The following is a 17,403-nucleotide window of genomic DNA, read 5'->3' on the forward strand; positions in this document are numbered from 1 at the left end:
CCGAGTTGTATTTGAAGATTGTATGTCCAGCTGAAGAATCGAATTCGATGGAATATTGGCACTTTGGCATTTCTGGAGAGAAAAATAAAATTTGAGCTTTTTTTCTTAATAATATCATATTTTGTCATCTCATTATTAACTTCATTAGGCATACCGGTAGAAATATTGTCATCCACTTTACGCCACTCGATTTAAGTGCATCGAACATGCACCGATCTTTGGTTACTTCATATCCAATAGACCATGCTTCAAGCCCGAAAAGCAGTAGCTCTACAAAGTCAGATAGTAATAGTCATTAGTGCAGAAAAGTATATGATAAAATTGAATATTTAGGCGCATGTTTGCATCAATTAATCCTTAACTCAATATTATGTGCTTTTATTTTTTTTATATGTATAATTGTAAAATTGTATTAATAAATGTTAAAAGAGTCTATCAGAATTTTTGCAAATTTCTTTTAGAATCCAAACCTTTTAAGAAACATAACTCTTTCAAGAAACACAAGAAAAAGATCCAAGAAAAAGATAAAATGTTAAACAAAGTTTAAAGTTAATCTATATTGAAAAAAATAAATATTAGAGAAAAAGATAAGGAGTAAATTAAACCTAGATTTAAGTTAATTTATTTACTACAAATGGAAATCGAATACAATGTTCTTATTTGAAATAAACATTAAATTAGCAAGCGGATGTAGTAGTGGATGCAATCCATAAGTTTTATTGTAGATTGGCAAAAAACAAGATTGTGTTTATACTTTTCTTTTTAAAAATGTAAAAAAATAATATTAACTGTAACAACGTTATACAGGGTGGGGGGAAAAGTACTGGAACAGGAAAATATCTCGATAACTAAGCATTTTAGAAAAAAGTATTTTAGATAAAAGTTGTAAGGTTTTAAAAGATCTATTTATTAATATTATCAGTTTGACTTTGGATGGCGTCGCCAAGGTCAGATCGAAATCACATAACTTTTTTAAATAGAACAGAACCTTATTTTTGATTCCAGAATCTAATAACTGATGTCAAGACCTTTCCAAAACCATACAAGAAAGTTTATTTTTTTTTAGTACTTTCGAATTGTGAGGCTTGAAAGCTACAATGTACTGTAACTTTCAAGCTTCATAACTCGGAAAGTACTTAATGAAAAATAACTTTTGATTGAAATTTAAAGGGTTACAATGGTATTATACAATTTAACCGATGTGTCCGACACTATCCAACTTTGATTGCTGAAAGGATATGACAAAAAATGACGTATTTTTAATGAATTATAAATTTATATATAATTTATATATAAATTATATATAAATTAATTATATTCTATCGATATGAATTGACCAAAGATTATTATAAGCGACTTAATTTGGAATAATGTCAAAATGAGATAGCACAATGTTTTATTTTTCTTTTTAGTTTTAAAAATATAGGAAAATAGCAAGGATATACTAAGTCAAATTATCAGGTTTCGTACTCTTACATTGCAAAATAAGATTTTTAAATGTGCCTTGTGACAATTTTACGTGTCTAGTTCTAATTAACAACGAAAATAGAGTTCTCAGACATTGCACAATTTCCAGTGGTTAAATCGATGGACAGCTGTTTTACAAAGTTCGATAAGCAAAAAAAAAAAATTATAATAGCTCAACATTATGTTTAAGTAAATTATTTCAAAACGTATTATTAAGTAAAGGATACACCGCAAAAAACTGTAATAAATAAAAACGCATATCTATATTATTAAATAACTAAGGCCATGAACAAACACAAACGGTTGTTATTTAAATAATTTATTAAAATCCTAATAAAATTGTGAATACAAAACGTTTCGGTCTGATTTAACCTTTCTCAGCCGTATATTATTAATCTAATATTTCTTCTAAATCTTTACATGTTAAGATTATTGTAAACGTGATAATTCGTACGGTTTTGAGCGCATAATAAATTCATCCTATCTATATAATATTTTAGTTGTAATCCATTATCGATGTAGATCTCAAGGATTGAAATCTAAATTATTGCATGGCGTGGAGAAATATCTTACAAGGGATCGTGAATAAGTTTTGGATATAATTACATTCCTGAATATTCAAAGAATATACACAAATCTTTGCATTTTTTAGAGCCTAAAAATTTTTTGCAAAAATAGAATACCAATGATCCAGGTGGTTTAACTGGATGAAAAACATGGTAAACAATGAAAAATGGATTGGCAGAGAATTAATACATTCGTTTATTTTTTCATCTCGTGCAGTTACGAAGTGGTTATGTAAACAACAAATTTTTTAAAAACACGATAACAGTTGATATAAATATATATATTTATTTTTCCACTAGACAAAGTACATACATTTTATTATTCATGTATCTTAACATTCCTTTTCGCATCATTAAATGTCTGTGATGCCAATTCTCTTTTGATAATAATTAGGATTCTCGAGACATTCGACGAGAAATTCACCCAAGCTATATTTGGAGATTGTAGTTCCAGGTGCAGAATCGAATTCGATGGCATACCGGCCCTTTGGTGTGTCTGGAGAGAAAAATAAAATTTGAGTTATTTTTCTTAATAATATTATATTTTGTCGTTTCATCAATATCTTCACTAGGCGTACCTAGGATGAACGGTGGAAATATTGCCACCCATTTTAAGCCACTCGATTTAATTACATCGAACATGCGCTGATGTTCTCTAGCGATAGCAACATATCCAATATGTATTTCAACCCCAAAAAACAGTAAATCTAAAAAATTCAGAAAATGATAGACATTAGTGCAGAAAAGTATATAATAAAATTGAATATTTAGGCGCATGTTTGCATCAATTAATCCTTAGAAGTATAAAAAGATTAAAAGTATGTTAAATTGAATTTAAAATTAAACCTACATTATTATAGTGCAATTGAGCGTTAGAAAAATACAAAAAACTCAAGAATATGTCAAAAGTCAAATAAATATCTTTCAGTAATTTTACAATATTGAGCGCAATATAATAGATTTCTATTATGATCATTAATAATTTTGGCACATATTTTAGTATCTGTTCTCCTAATATTACATCTTACCTGATAGGCATACAGAGACCAGCTCAACATTATGTGCTTTCATGGCATCTACTATATTTCGCATACCTTGAGATAATGCTAGTAGGATAGTAGGGTCTTAAAGTAGCATAAAATGAATAAATGTAATATATCTTTATACAATGGCAATAAAAGATGTACAAGTATATATTAAAATATAAATATTAGAAATTATACGTATAAAATAATGCTTACTGCTTACATCTTCTCTGGTACCAAGTACTACCACAACAGCATCTCTTCCAGCAATAGCTCTTGTAACGTCTTTGGCGTTAGTGACATCTCCTACAACTGCTTCAACTTTATTTCTAAGATCCTCGGGAATTTTAGTCTTGTCTCTTACAAAAGCTCTCACTTCTAAACCTAAATGATAGATAACGATAATCGAATAAAATTTTAACGTAAAACTTGATTTGAATGACACAGATAAAAAGTTAACATACTATAAGTACGCAAAATTAAAAAAATTATATACATAAGTTACAAATAATATATATACAGTAATTTACATGTCACAAATATATAAGTTTCTTTTTAACGTAAAAAAAAATATTATAACTGTATTATTTTAACGCAACTAATTGTGACTTTATATTAATTATATTATGATGCATTATTTTGTGCAAATAAACATTTTAATTTTATTTTTTTGAGAGAAAAGCAAAAACGGATACTTATTGCGTAAATTGTTGCTGCGTATTGCTTGCAATAATATTGAAAAAACAAAATAAATGGTGAGATAAGAAGTATTACCTTTTTCCACAGCGGTCCTCAGAGAACAGAGGCCGGTGTTCCCGGTGCTGCCAAATATCACGACTCGCCTCATCTCTGCGTCGAGCTCAAAATGTGCGTTCGCGCCGGGAACCTTGCGATTATATTTGCCTAGCGAGGACACGAATAACGAATAGTTACGCTTCTCTTATTTTTTACAATTATACCGCAGAAATAAAGGACAACGCGTAGTCATCGTGCATAATCATTGTAACGATAACAATACGATAACGCGTGGATTTCTGTCAAGAAGTTTTCGTACATAAATAAATATATGTAAAAGATTATTATAAAAGAAAAAAAAACTGTTAACTAAACTAAATACATTTAGTAGCATATGAATCACTTAAAATTAGTTTAAATGTTTATTTATTTGAGTCAAATACGCGGAAATAATTCGAATAAATATTTGTAGTTTGAAACAACAAAATAATTTTGTTGCCAAGTTTAATTAAATAAACTAAAACTCTTGTTATACTAATCAAATTATAATTAATTTAAATAGCGGCAATATTGAATCAATTACACTTATGTGGAATTAATTCAATATTTGTTGTGCTTTTCTTTAAAGTATTTCCCTTATTTGATTCAAATAATCGATTAATTACATAGAATGAACATTATTAATTGTTCTAACTAAATACTTCAAACATCTACCTTTTTTGTTGTTCCAATTAAATATTTCATTCTGTACAGCTAATCGATTATTTGAATTAAATGAGTGATGTATATTAACACAACAAAATTTATTTTAAATTAATGTCGTATGAGTACGATTGATCCAATATTGCCGCTTGTTCAAATTAATTATAATTTTATTAATATAACAAGATTTATAGTTTATTTTAATTAAACTCGGCAACAAAATTATTTTGTTGCTGCAAATTGTAGATTAATTCAAATGATTACCGTATCTGACTCATACATATAATGCTAATGTCGACGGTAAACGTCATTTTTTAATTTTTTGTCTACGATGATTTTTCACGGATATCATTTGTAAAAAATGCAGGTTTAGCTTCAAAGTTGCATAACTCGGTCAAAAAAAATCGTAGAGAAAAAAGCATTTTGTAAGCAAAATTTTATAGTTTATAAAGCTTTACTTGAATTATTAAAAAAAAATTTGTTTGTCAAGCTGCAAAGTGTCAAAGATACGAAATTTTAAGAAACAAAACAAGGTGTGTTTTTTTACTGCATAAGACAAGGAAGTTAAAAGAACTTTAAAAATCTGTTAATAGAGCGTTAAAGTTGAAACTTCAAGCTTCAAAATGCTTTTCTTATTTTTTATCTATGATAATTTTTTGCCGAGTTACAGCCATTTGAAAATAGCCTAATTTTTGGTGTCTGGAAAGTGTTCTTTATTTTTTCTTTGAATGTATGTGTGAATCAAATATACAATAATCATTCAAATTAATCTGCAATTTAAAGCAATAAAATAATTTTGTTGCCAAGTTTAATTAAAATAAGCTATAAATCTTGTTATATTAATGAAATTATAATCAATTCAAACAAGCGGCAATGCTGAATCAATCGTACTTATGCGATATTAATTTAAAATAAATTTTGTTGTGTTAATATACATCACTCATTTAATTCAAATAGCATCAGTTAGCTGTATAAAATGACATATTTGGTTGCAGCAATAAATAAACAAGATGTTTGAAGTATTTAGTTAGAACAATTAATAATATTTATTTTATGTAATTAATCAATTATTATCAAATGAGAGAAGTACTTTAAGAGAAGCACAACAAAATTTATATTGAATCAATTCCACATAAGTATGATTGATTCAATATTGCCGCTATTTGAATTGATTATAATTTGATTAGTATAACAAGAATTTTAGTTCATTTAATTAAACTTGGCAACAAAATTATTTTGTTGTTTTAAACTACAGATATTTATTCAAATTACTACCGTGTATTTGAATCAAATAAATTAACAATTAAATTAAGTAATTCATATGCAATTAAATGTATAGTTTAGTTTAGTTAAGAGTTTTTTTTCAGTGTAGACTCATAAATTTTTTATACAAAATCTTGCGCTATATTTTGGAAACTTGTGTAACTGTTTTGTACGTATAATAGTGTATATTTTTAGGTTACAGATAGGTAAATACTTGTAGCAATAGGTTCACATATTTTAATTTTAAAACATTTGAGATAATTATTATATACGTGAAAAAAATAGTTACATATTTGAAGTATAGATATCTTTGAACATCTTTTATGTATTTGATAATAATTTTATTAATCAAATTTTAAAGTGTCCGACAGTATACCTATGTGAACCTGGTACCCGATTTCAAAAATAATTTTTCAAATATGCATTTAATTCATTTTGGTTTGTATCCGATTGTACCACTTTACTTTTCGTTTGTACCTCAAGGGATGAAAAATAAGGGGATTCAAAAAATATTAGTAACTCACATAACGATATTTGAAATCTACAAGCTGATGTTGTTTCGGAATCGTTTGTACCCGATTGTACCACCGGCTATTTTGTTTGTACCTCTAAGGGAGTGATTGTGCAAGGAAAGTGCAGTACATTGCAATCACCCTTTTAAGGGTACAAACGAAATGATCAATGGTACAATCGGGTACAAAACGATTCCAAAACAGTACCTGCTTGCGGATTTGGAATATCTTGAAAAATGGCGAAGATAGCTCTTACCCCTACCTCTAAATTTTGATACAATCACCCCCTTAAGGGTACAAACGAAATGATCGGTGTTACAATCGGCTACAAACAATTTCGAAATAACACCAGCTTGCGGATTTCAAATATTGTTATGCGGGCTGCTAACATTTTTTGAACCCTCTATATTTTTCAACCTTTAAGGTACAAACGAAAAGTAAAATGGTACAATCGAGTACAAACCAAGATGAATTAAATGCACATTTGAAAAATTATTTTTATTGAAGTCGGGTGCCAGGTTCACATAGATCGACAGTATCCAACTTTGCTCAAAAGATAACAGAAAGCGACATAAAAATTAATGATATTCTTCTATCGATATAATATGTTAAACTATGATAAACCAAAAATAAAATATGATAAACCAAAAACTATTATAAAAAATTGTTTTATTGTTGTAAAGTACTCTTTGAGTCATTTAACTTTGAATTAGAACATTTTTCTCTATCTCTTATAGTTTCGACGATATACGCTTAAAAAAAAAAAACTGATTTTTTTCAAAGGGGTGTTCACCCCTTAAAAGTACAAACGGGCACGTATAAAAAAATACGTGTCTTTTATTTTTATCTGTACTACAACATATTAACAGCTTGTGTAAATCTGAGGCGGACACTTCTATATGTTTCCTTGTAAGTCAAATAAACAGGTTTCGTATTTTTACATTGCAGAATAAAACTTTTAAGTGTGCCTTGTGACAATTTTACGTGTCTAATTCTAATTAACAACAAAAATAGAGTTCTCAGACATTGCAAAATCTTTAATAGCTGACTAGATCGATATATAGCTATTTTATAAAGTTCGATAAGAAAAGGATAAACAAAGCAAAAGAAATAATAACAGCTTAACATTATGTTTAAGTAAATTAAGTAAATTCAAATCGTATTATTAAATGAAGGATACACCGCAGATAACTGTAGTAAAATACAAGTTTATATTTTAGTTGTAATCCGATGTAATCTCAAGAATAAAGTTTAGAGTATTTAGACTGGCGTGAAGAAATACGTTACAAAGGACCGTGAATGTTTTGAGTATAATTGTATAATTACATTCTTAAATATTAAAAGAATATACAAGAACCTTTCTTTTAGAGTCTAAAAATCTTTTGCAGAAAGATCAGTTTACACAATATCAATGATCTTGTTGGCTTGTCTAAACAATTAAAAATAGATTGGTTTGCAAAAAATTAATACGCTCGTTTTTTTCCATCTCAACTCGGACAATTACAAAGTAGTTATGTAAATAACAAATTTTTCAAAAACACGATAACAGTTAATGTAAATATGTATTTTTAATATACTATGTGTCGCTCGTATGTTCATAAAGTTTAGTGTCAAAACGGGCCAATGACGAGCAGTAATTCTAGCTGTTCGAAATTAAATATATTTTCTCTTATATTCAAAATAAGTAACGCGGGACTAGTTTCAATTTTACTATGGCCTTCTTCAATCGCTATATAAAAAAAATCTCCATGGTGAAGTGTAATCTCTTATTTATGTTATTAAAGGTATCCAAAATTATGTTTGCTTGATTTTTCGGTGAAACTAACAAAATGTCATTTACATAACTAAAACAGAATTTTAAATCAATTCCAATATTATTCAGAGCAATGCTCTCTAGATCCTGCATAACAATATCTGCTATAATTGGCGAGAGTGGCGATTCCATCGGTATGCCATAAATTTGCTGATAAATTGTGTTGTTCAATGTGAAATAAGTGAAGGACAGGACAAATTGTACAGCTAAAATAAATTCGTTCTCTGGTAAGTTGGTGTTATTCTTAATTAATCCCCACCTCTTTTTAATGCCTTTTATTGCAAGATCCCGAGAAAAAAAAAAAATCCGTTTATTGGCCCACTGACAAGGAGTATACAGCCATTTAATTTTACAGTTAGTTCATCGCTAACGCAGGCGCTGTAGGTCAAAACTATTTTTAACAAAACCCCTAGATTGTGGTAAATTGTCATTTAATATATCTTATGTAAATAAGATGCAAAGGAGTGCAGAGTAGTGTGTTCCTCGAAGAAACTATTATTCTGAGAGGCGTGTTTTTTTTTATGTAACTTGGGGAGGCCGTACGCTTTCGGCAACGAATAATCTCTATGTTTATTTAAAGAGAAATATAATTTCCTTATGATGTAACCTTGAGCCAACCATCTTTTAAGTATTGTCGTCAATTTTGTCACGATGTTTTTTGTTGGATTCTTGGTTACAATGTTGTATGTCTCATTGTCGCTTAACATGCTAACCACCTTACTTTGATATAGATGTACCTCCATTGCAACCGTCACATTTCCTTTGTCAGTTCTCATAAAAATAATATCTGAGTTGTCTCTACAATATTTTAAGGTAAAATTATGTAGATATGACAGTTGTTTATCATTAGAGTCCACACTGATATTTTTGTCTAAAAACTGATTTAATTGTAGCCCAACGATGCCTCTAATCTTAGATTTTATAATGTTATTAGCATTTATCATATTGCTCTCTATGTCCTTGACAAACTTATATACTGCTGTTTTTTTGTTGCTACTGTTAGGCAAACAAAAGCCTTCTGCTAATTGTAAAAAACGGCAAAGATGGAATAGTTTTGTTAGATAAATAAAACTAGTCTGAAACTAGTCCCGCGTTACTTATTTTGAATGTAAGAGAAAATATATTTAATTTCGAACAACTAGAATTATTGCGTTTTGGCATTAAAGTTTATGTATTTTTATTTTTTTAATAGAAAATGCATTTTATTATTTATGTATCCTAACATGTATCCTAACATGTAACATTCCTAACATGTATCCTTTTCGCATCATGACATGTCTGCGATGCTGATTATCTTTTGATAATAATCAGGATTCTCAAGACTTACAACAAGAAATTCACCTAAGCTGTATTTGGAGATTGTAAATCCATTTGAAGAATCGAATTCGATGTTATATTGGCACTTTGGTGAATCTGGAGAGATATATAAAATCTGAGTTTTTTTTCTTATATCACATTTCGTTATCTCACTATTAACTTCAGTAGGCGTACCTACGATGAACGGTACAAACACTGTCACCCACTTTAAGCCACTCGATTTAAGTGCATCGAACATGCGCCGATGATCTTTGATCACATCATATCCAATAGACCATGCCTCAAGTCCGAAAAGCAGTATCTCTACAAATTCAGACAGTAATAGTCATTAGTGTAGAAAACTATATGATAAAATTGAATATTTAGGCGTATATTTGCATCAATTAATCCTTATATATATATGTATATAAAAATAAAAAATATGTTGAATCGAATTTAAAATTAAGCCTACATTATTATAATGCAAATAAGCGTTAGACGAATATAAACAACTTGAGAATATGTCAAATAAATATCTTTCAGCAATTTTACAATATTGAGCGCAATATAATAGATTTCTGTTATGATCATTAATAATTTTGACACATATTTTAGTACCTGTTCTCTTAATATTACATCGTACCTGATAGGCATACAGAGACCAGCTCAACATTATGTGCTTTCATGGCATCTATTATATTTCGCATACCTTGAGATAATACCGTAGTAGGGCCTTAAAATAGCATACAATAAATAAGTGCAATATATTATTATATAACTACAATAAAAGATGTACATGTATATATTAAAATATAAATATTAGAAAATATACGTCTTGCTTACCAGCATTTTTTCCGGTACCAACTACTACCACGACAGCATCTCTTCCAGCAACCGCCTTTGCAACGTCTTTGACGTTAGTAACATCTCCTACAACTGTTTCGACTTTATCTTTAAGATCCTCAGGGATTTTTGTCTCATCTCTTACAAAAGCTCTCACTTCCAGATCTAAACGAGAGATAACGTTAATCGAATAAAATTTTGACGTAACCCTTGATTTGAATGACAGAATACAGATAGTTGATATACTATAAGTATGTAAAATTAAAAAATTATATAAATAAAATTACAAATAATATATACAGTAATTTATGTAAATTATGTCACAAATATATGTTTCTTTTTAACGTAGAAAAATAATATTATAATTGCATTATTTTAACGCAACTGAGCGTGACTTTATATTAATTACATTACGTTGCATTATTTTGTGCAAATAAAAATTATAGTTTTTTTTTGAGAGGAAAGGATACTTATCGCGTAAATTGTTGCTGCGTATTACCGGCGTATTGCGATAATATTGCAAAAATAAAATTAATAATAAAATAAGTATTACTTTTTTCCACAGCGGTCCTCAGAGAACAGAGGCCGACGTTCCCGGTGCTACCGAATATTACGACTCGCCTCATTTCTGCGTCGAACTCGAAATGTGTATTTTCACCGTGAACCATGCTGTTATATCTGCCTGTAGTGCGGTGATGATGACGAGAATGCTCGTCGAGGATCTTGGACGTGCAATTCTCTAACTCGTTATGTTGTCATTACGTGTCCATAATGACAAAAAGCTGTGTTGCTCAGCTTTTCTATCGTGTATAATATCTGCGCAACGACACTGTAACGATAGTCGATGACGAATTGTCATAACGAGTTAGAGAATCCCAGCACTGGCATAGACACAAATAACAAATCGTTATTCTTATTTTATTTTTTACAATTATGCCGTGGAAATAAAGAACAACGCGTAGTTATCGTACACAATTATTGCAATGATAACAATACAATAACGCGACATGTGGATTACTGCCAAAAAGTTTTCACACATATATTATTACCTGTAAATAATTATTATTATATATACATATATTACCCAAGCAAAACAGGGAGTCATCACGACGTCAAAATAATGTCAAAGTAACTGCAAAATAATCATTAAAAGTCATTTTTCAATCAATTACGATTCATTTTGATGTCATTTTGACACAATTGTGAATCACTTTGATGTCATTTTGACACAATTGTGAATCACTTTGATGTCATTTTGACTTGTTGTTCTGCTTGGGTATATATTCGAGTAACGCAATATCTAAAATAGATCATAAGATGTCTTAAAGATGATTTTAGACTTTGTGTGGTCTGGATAATTATAGATACATAGCAAATAGAGGAACCCAATCTAACGAGCATAGTTATTTTAAAGATATTAAAAATAAATAAATCACATTTATTTTTTATTAAAATATTCATTAGAATATCTATTTTAAGAAAAAATATGTTTTATTTAAAAATTAAATTAAAACCACAAATTATTGTTTTATTAAAGACGTGCACTAATTCCATTATGCCCTATTATGCAGGTATAATGGGGCACGTCATAAAACTCGCTTATTTTTCAAGAATAATGTTCAAAATATCCTAAAAATAACTTAGAATTTCTGAGTATAACACCTAATTTAAATAGGAATATATTATTGGACTTTTATTTAATAATATGTATACATATATATTTTATTAATAAATTTTTGATAAATTATATTACTGTTATTAAAAAATTAATAAAAACTAAAATTTTATAACATCTGTGATTATATAATCTATATATTATATATTGTATATTATATATTATATATGATATGTTATAAAATTTTATGCAAAACATAATGTATACGCACATTTTTACTCGCGACTAATGTATGCCGCCAGAGCTTAATACTACGGCACACTATTTTACCCCATATTTTAGTGCCCCATTATGTCCCAAAGTGTATAAATTTACTTTAATAATATGGAATGTTACAGGGAATATATATATATATATATATTTGTATAAATATTTTATTAAAGTGACAAGAAAAGATCATTTAATAACATAAATATGCTTGCGGTAATAAAAAATAGAATTTTATTATTGCTTACCTTACGCAAATATACTCAGAAATTTTAACTCAGTTGCAGAGAGCATAGCAAATAAATTAAATAATTTCTAACAACTTTGAGCTGAAAATAATATAAAAACTGAAAACAGCATATGATAATATACATCTAATAGTAGTTATTGCATAACATTTCATTACACAGCATTTCTGCGAAAAGTTATCAACTATGCCCCGGGTTTCCATAGACCTAGCTTTTCATGACAAACAAATTCCCTGCACTAAATAATATGGAGTATTACATGTGTAATAAAGCAACATATTTTTTTGTTCTACAAATTATATTAAGCAATTATTTCTGGAATAAAATACTTGTTGGATAGTAAGTTTTTCTGTTTTTTACTTTTATCCTGTTTTCTATAAAATATAATTATTAATTTTTAAATTATCGAATAATTATACTTTTTTTAAATAGATACTATTATACTCTACTTTTCTTCATAACTATTAAGTTATGCTATTTTACATTATAAGGATTTTAGATTGAAGTTAAAAAAATTTTTTTTGCATGCATGTATAAGTTACGAACTTTTGGTTACAACATTTTCTTCATTTGCTTCAAATTCGGATTTGTATGTACAAAAAAATATTTTGTTTTATATAATTGTAAAATTGTATTAATAAATGTTAAAAGAGTCTACCAAAATTTTTTCAGATCTTTTAGAATCTAGATCTTTTAAGAAACATAACTGTTCACCAATGACAAAAGTAGTATAACCAATAAAACATGGTTTGTTAAGAAATAAGAATATTCTTTCTTTTTTTTACAGTGTCCAAATACACTAACCATTAATTTACTCTTTTATCTTTTACGTTCTAAAAGAGAGAACAAATTTCAAAAGAAAAAGATAAAAAATTAAACGAAGACTAAAGTTAATTTATATTGAAAGAAATAAATAATAGAGAAAAAGATAAAAATAAATTAAGTTAAGATTAAAAGTAATCTGTTTGGTACAAATAGACGTAAGTTGCGGTCAAATCTAATTGGTTTAATTTTATTTGCGAAATGCACATTAGCTGAGCAAACGAATGCAGATTTGAATATTTCATAGATCTTACAAATATGAACTGGCAAAAAAAAACAGGTCTACTTTTATGTTCTTCTCTTTAAAAAATTTTTGGAAATACGACTGTAAAGCGTTATTTCATTAAAGTAACGCGTTATAGTTACCATTACTTTTGTAAAAAAATTACTCGCTAATGACGGCGTAACTCTAAACGATCTCTATTCATTAAAATCCTTCAATATAAAATGAAATAGAAATAATAAGACATATTTTACTGATAGTTTATCGAAATGATTCTAGAGATAAGTTTTTAAAATTCAAAAATAAAAATAAATAAGATGTGCTTTGATAATACAATTAATTTAAAATTTCATAAAAATTAATGCAAAGACTCGATATTAATCTGCTTTTGCTTTTGGAGCGAAATTTGATCTGCGTTACTTTATCGGTGCATCTAGCCAACAGATCTGACCTGCATTCTTTACACATTTTATACAAATATGTAGGCGCTTTGCTGTAAACACTGTAAACAGATCTGTTCAAAATTTCTTGCTAAATAAATCCGCATTACTGTTGTCAGTCATCCGTTTTGACATTCAATTTGGCTTTAGAATACGTTCATCATATTTGATTCCTATTAAAGACCAATTGAAGACACAGAAAGTCTGTTGTGGCACTACCGTTAAGTTGACATTTGGTTTTTTTCGGATGAGGGGGGGGTGAACATCCTACGATCAAAGTGTTTGCTTGACTGTTCTTATTATAAGTTGCAAAGTAGAATGTTGCAGATTTAATTTTTTACAGCAACACAGAGAAAACAAGGACGTTATGAAATACCATTTTGTTTTTTGACTATAACTAAGTAAACATTATCGCAACATAATTCTAACCAACGCCATTTTATTAATCATAGATTTCTACCAATCATCTCATAAGTAGAAGTTCATTGAATATATAGAACATACGTTTAATTTAAAACTTTTGAAAAGAGAGAAAAGGATGTGTTTGCGGAATAGCAGGGGGAATCGTGGAAACTAACAACTATATTCCTTGAACGCCATCCTTCCTCTACTATAAAACCATTATAATTCTAATTTATGGAAGATCAGCAGGTAGACACATCTTCAACTTCTTAATGCAATTTTTATTGTTAGATTATGCTTTTATATCTATTTCCAATATTTCATTCAATATTTCATCGTCTATTGTAACGAAAACTCTGTGTTTATAGTATACTCGATTTTCTATCCAAACTCGTGCAATTATCAGGCAATTGCGTCAATGCAAACTTATAAAAGATGAGATAACAATTTATATAAACATACACATCTATTTTTCCACTAAAAGACAAGTACATGCATCTTATTATTTATGTACCATTACATTTCCTCTCGCATCATGACGTGTCTGCGATGCCAATTATCTTCTGATAATAATCGGGATTCTTAAAACATTCGACGAGAAATTCACCCAAACTGTATTTAGAAATTGCTCGTCCAGCTGGACAATTGATTGTGATAACGTAGTTAGACTTTGGTTTATCTGAAAAAATAATTAAAATCGATGTATAAAACTTTTTTTTCAAGAATATCATACTTTGTCATCTCTTATTATACCAACATACCTAAAATAGCTGCTGGACATATTGCAACCCACTTTAAACCACTTGATTTGATTATTTCTAACATGCGTTGATGTTCTTCAGTCATATCGTTATATACAATAGATTTTTTCTCCAAACAGAATAAAAGCACTGAAAATTAAGGCAGTGATAGACTATTCATTTAACAAGTCTGTTAGTGGAGAAACGTAAGGCATATGTGATAAAATTAAATAAATAGACGTGCGTTTTTATTCCAACCCTGATAAGAAAACGTTTACTAAATTATACGATAAAATCTTGCATTTAAATTATAATCAACAATTATGTACATACATTTACAAAAAGATGTAGAAGTATTAATCTTTCATAAAATATTGATAATTGTTCAATTAATTTTGAAATAGTATTTCGGTAAAACTACAACAATATGACAAATCATCCTTAATGATATATTTGCAAAATTAAATTTGAAAGAAATTGTTCAATAATTAAGGAAAACATTTTTAGCTGCGTTATGTGTAAAAAACTTAGAAATATAATTAATCCAAATAAATGTTTACAAAAATGCATAATAATATACAAATATTGCTATATGAAATATTACACATTCAGCATGATGATTTGAATAAAAAACTAAACAGTTTTTTAAATAATTGTGAAATACTTTTATCTCAAAAGTTATTTAGTTTTTGACAAATATTATTTAGAGATTTTATATTTATATGTACAAAACGGCTTTGTTCTAATCGCATCACTTTAACGTAATTATTCAAAATTTTTATCAATTCGTGATACTATTATTGTACAATATCCGCACAATATGCTTATCGGGGAATGTTGCTAACTCTAAACTAATTTCTCATTCTCAGTAGTATAAAAAGGTAGACAGTAAGTTAAACCGAATTTAGAGTTAAGCTATATTGGTGCAAACAAACGTTACAAAAATACAAGAAACTTGAGAATATGTCAGAAGTATCAAACAGATATTTTTCAGCAATTTTACAAATGCAATTATTTCTATTATGATAATAAATAATCTTGACACATATATTTTAGTATTTATTTTTTCAATATGGTATCTTACCTGATAGACATACAGAAACCAGCTCAACATTATGTGCTTTCATGGCATCTACTATATTTCGCATACCTTGAGATAATACGGTAGTAGAGCCTTAAAGTAGTGTAAAATGAATAAGTGCAACATATCATTGTACATTTAACACAAGATATAAACAAGATATTAGATTCAAAGAAAAATTCGTAGCGGCACATTTAATTGTGATTAAATTTCACGTGAGTGATTATTTAAATATCGCTATGAATTTCACTTAAAAAGTACTACCACTATTTTTTGTTCCAACTCAATAGATATAAGAAAATATATATGCTGCTTACTCAAATTGTTCCCGGTACCAAGTACTACTATTACCGCATCTCGACCAGCTACCGCCTTTGCAACATCTTTCGCGTTAGTGACATCTCCAACAACTGCTTCAACTTTATCTCTAAGATCCTCGGGAATCTTAGCCTTGTTTCTTACAAAAACTCTTATTTCTAAACCTAAATGACAGATAATGATATTTCGAATAAAATTTATATAATAAATTTGATTTGAATAACACAGATAAAAAGTTAATGCATTAAGCATACGCAAATTTGCAAAATTACATAACATAGATTAGATACACAATAATTTACGTTTCACAAGTATATGAGTTTACTTTAAACATTAAAAAAAAATATTAATTGCATTATTTTAAGTCAACTGATTCTGACTTTGTATTAATTACATTATATTACGTTACTTTGTACAGATAAACATTTTAATTTCTTTTCTTTTCTCTCTCTCTCTCTCTCTCTCTATTTTGTGAGAGAGAGAGAAAGAGGAAGTAAATACGGATAAACATTGTGTGAAATGTTATGTAGACAATAAGCAAGATTTATTTAGTTTTTGACAAATAATATTTGTCAAAAACTAAATAAATCTTGCTTATTGTCTACAACGACAAAAAAAATAGATGCAAGATAATGAGAATTACCTTTTTCCACAGTCGTCCTCAGAGAACAGAGGCCGGTAGGCCCGGTACTGCCGAATATCACGACTCGCTTCATCTCCGCGTAGAACTCACAATGTGTGTTATCGTCAGAAACCGCGCGGTTTTATCTGTCTCACGATGAGGTGCAAATAACAAATCATTTTTTTAATTTTTTTTACAAATACATTCCCAGTGAGAAATGATAAGTTGAAAAAACGTTTATTCGACGTCTATGCCGTTGATGGTTGATAGAATAAGTTGAAAAGACATCTATTCAACGTCAATAGTTGAATTATTTAAACAAACTTGCATAATTGCATGGATAAATAACATATTCATAAAGAAAGCGATTGATCCATTTTTTTATGCATTTGCTTTTAATTAT

At 28.4% G+C, this 17,403-nt stretch overlaps 2 protein-coding genes across 5 annotated transcripts; both read right to left on the reverse strand.

Moving 5' to 3' along the window:
- Positions 1–2,298: 2,298 nt before the first annotated feature.
- Positions 2,299–10,932, reverse strand: LOC105203429. 4 transcript variants are annotated; one of them, XM_039458554.1, is made up of 10 exons: positions 10,776–10,930; positions 10,223–10,387; positions 10,023–10,112; positions 9,575–9,703; positions 9,425–9,496; positions 3,833–3,961; positions 3,275–3,442; positions 3,062–3,139; positions 2,612–2,740; positions 2,299–2,529 (listed from the first exon to the last, which is right to left on the reverse strand). In XM_039458554.1, the coding sequence occupies exons 1-10, from the start codon at positions 10,888–10,890 to the stop codon at positions 2,387–2,389; spliced, it is 1,218 nt and encodes a 405-aa protein (XP_039314488.1). In that variant the 5' UTR covers positions 10,891–10,930; the 3' UTR covers positions 2,299–2,386. The 4 variants fall into 4 exon arrangements, with proteins under 4 accessions (XP_039314488.1, XP_039314486.1, XP_039314489.1 ...); XM_039458552.1 differs by having other exon boundaries at positions 3,062–3,157; positions 10,776–10,926; XM_039458555.1 differs by lacking the exon at positions 3,062–3,139 and having other exon boundaries at positions 10,776–10,932.
- Positions 10,933–14,499: 3,567 nt separating this feature from the next.
- Positions 14,500–17,155, reverse strand: LOC105203443 (flavin reductase (NADPH)). Its single transcript, XM_011172245.3, has 5 exons — positions 17,022–17,155; positions 16,378–16,542; positions 16,064–16,153; positions 15,001–15,129; positions 14,500–14,918 (listed from the first exon to the last, which is right to left on the reverse strand). The coding sequence occupies exons 1-5, from the start codon at positions 17,092–17,094 to the stop codon at positions 14,773–14,775; spliced, it is 603 nt and encodes a 200-aa protein (XP_011170547.1). The 5' UTR covers positions 17,095–17,155; the 3' UTR covers positions 14,500–14,772.
- Between the last annotated feature and the right edge of the window lie 248 nt (positions 17,156–17,403).

The sequence above is a fragment of the Solenopsis invicta genome, chromosome 16, assembly GCF_016802725.1.
Source record: "Solenopsis invicta isolate M01_SB chromosome 16, UNIL_Sinv_3.0, whole genome shotgun sequence".
Taxonomy (NCBI): domain Eukaryota; kingdom Metazoa; phylum Arthropoda; class Insecta; order Hymenoptera; family Formicidae; genus Solenopsis; species Solenopsis invicta.

What these genes read in the sequence shown, in the direction of transcription:
- LOC105203429 (XM_039458552.1), bottom strand. Translation starts at nt 10,890, where the DNA reads ATGGTTCACGGTGAAAATACACATTTCGAGTTCGACGCAGAAATGAGG. An exon ending in GAGGACCGCTGTGGAAAAAA is followed by an intron (nt 10,388 to 10,775) that starts GTAATACTTATT and finishes TCTCTCGTTTAG; the next exon opens with ATCTGGAAGTGAGAGCTTTT. An exon ending in AATCTCCAAATACAGCTTAG is followed by an intron (nt 3,962 to 9,424) that starts GTGAATTTCTTG and finishes TGTCCTCGCTAG; the next exon opens with GCAAATATAATCGCAAGGTT.
- LOC105203443 (XM_011172245.3), bottom strand. Translation starts at nt 17,094, where the DNA reads ATGAAGCGAGTCGTGATATTCGGCAGTACCGGGCCTACCGGCCTCTGT. An exon ending in GAGGACGACTGTGGAAAAAG is followed by an intron (nt 16,543 to 17,021) that starts GTAATTCTCATT and finishes TCTGTCATTTAG; the next exon opens with GTTTAGAAATAAGAGTTTTT. An exon ending in ATGTCCAGCAGCTATTTTAG is followed by an intron (nt 14,919 to 15,000) that starts GTATGTTGGTAT and finishes TTATTTTTTCAG; the next exon opens with ATAAACCAAAGTCTAACTAC.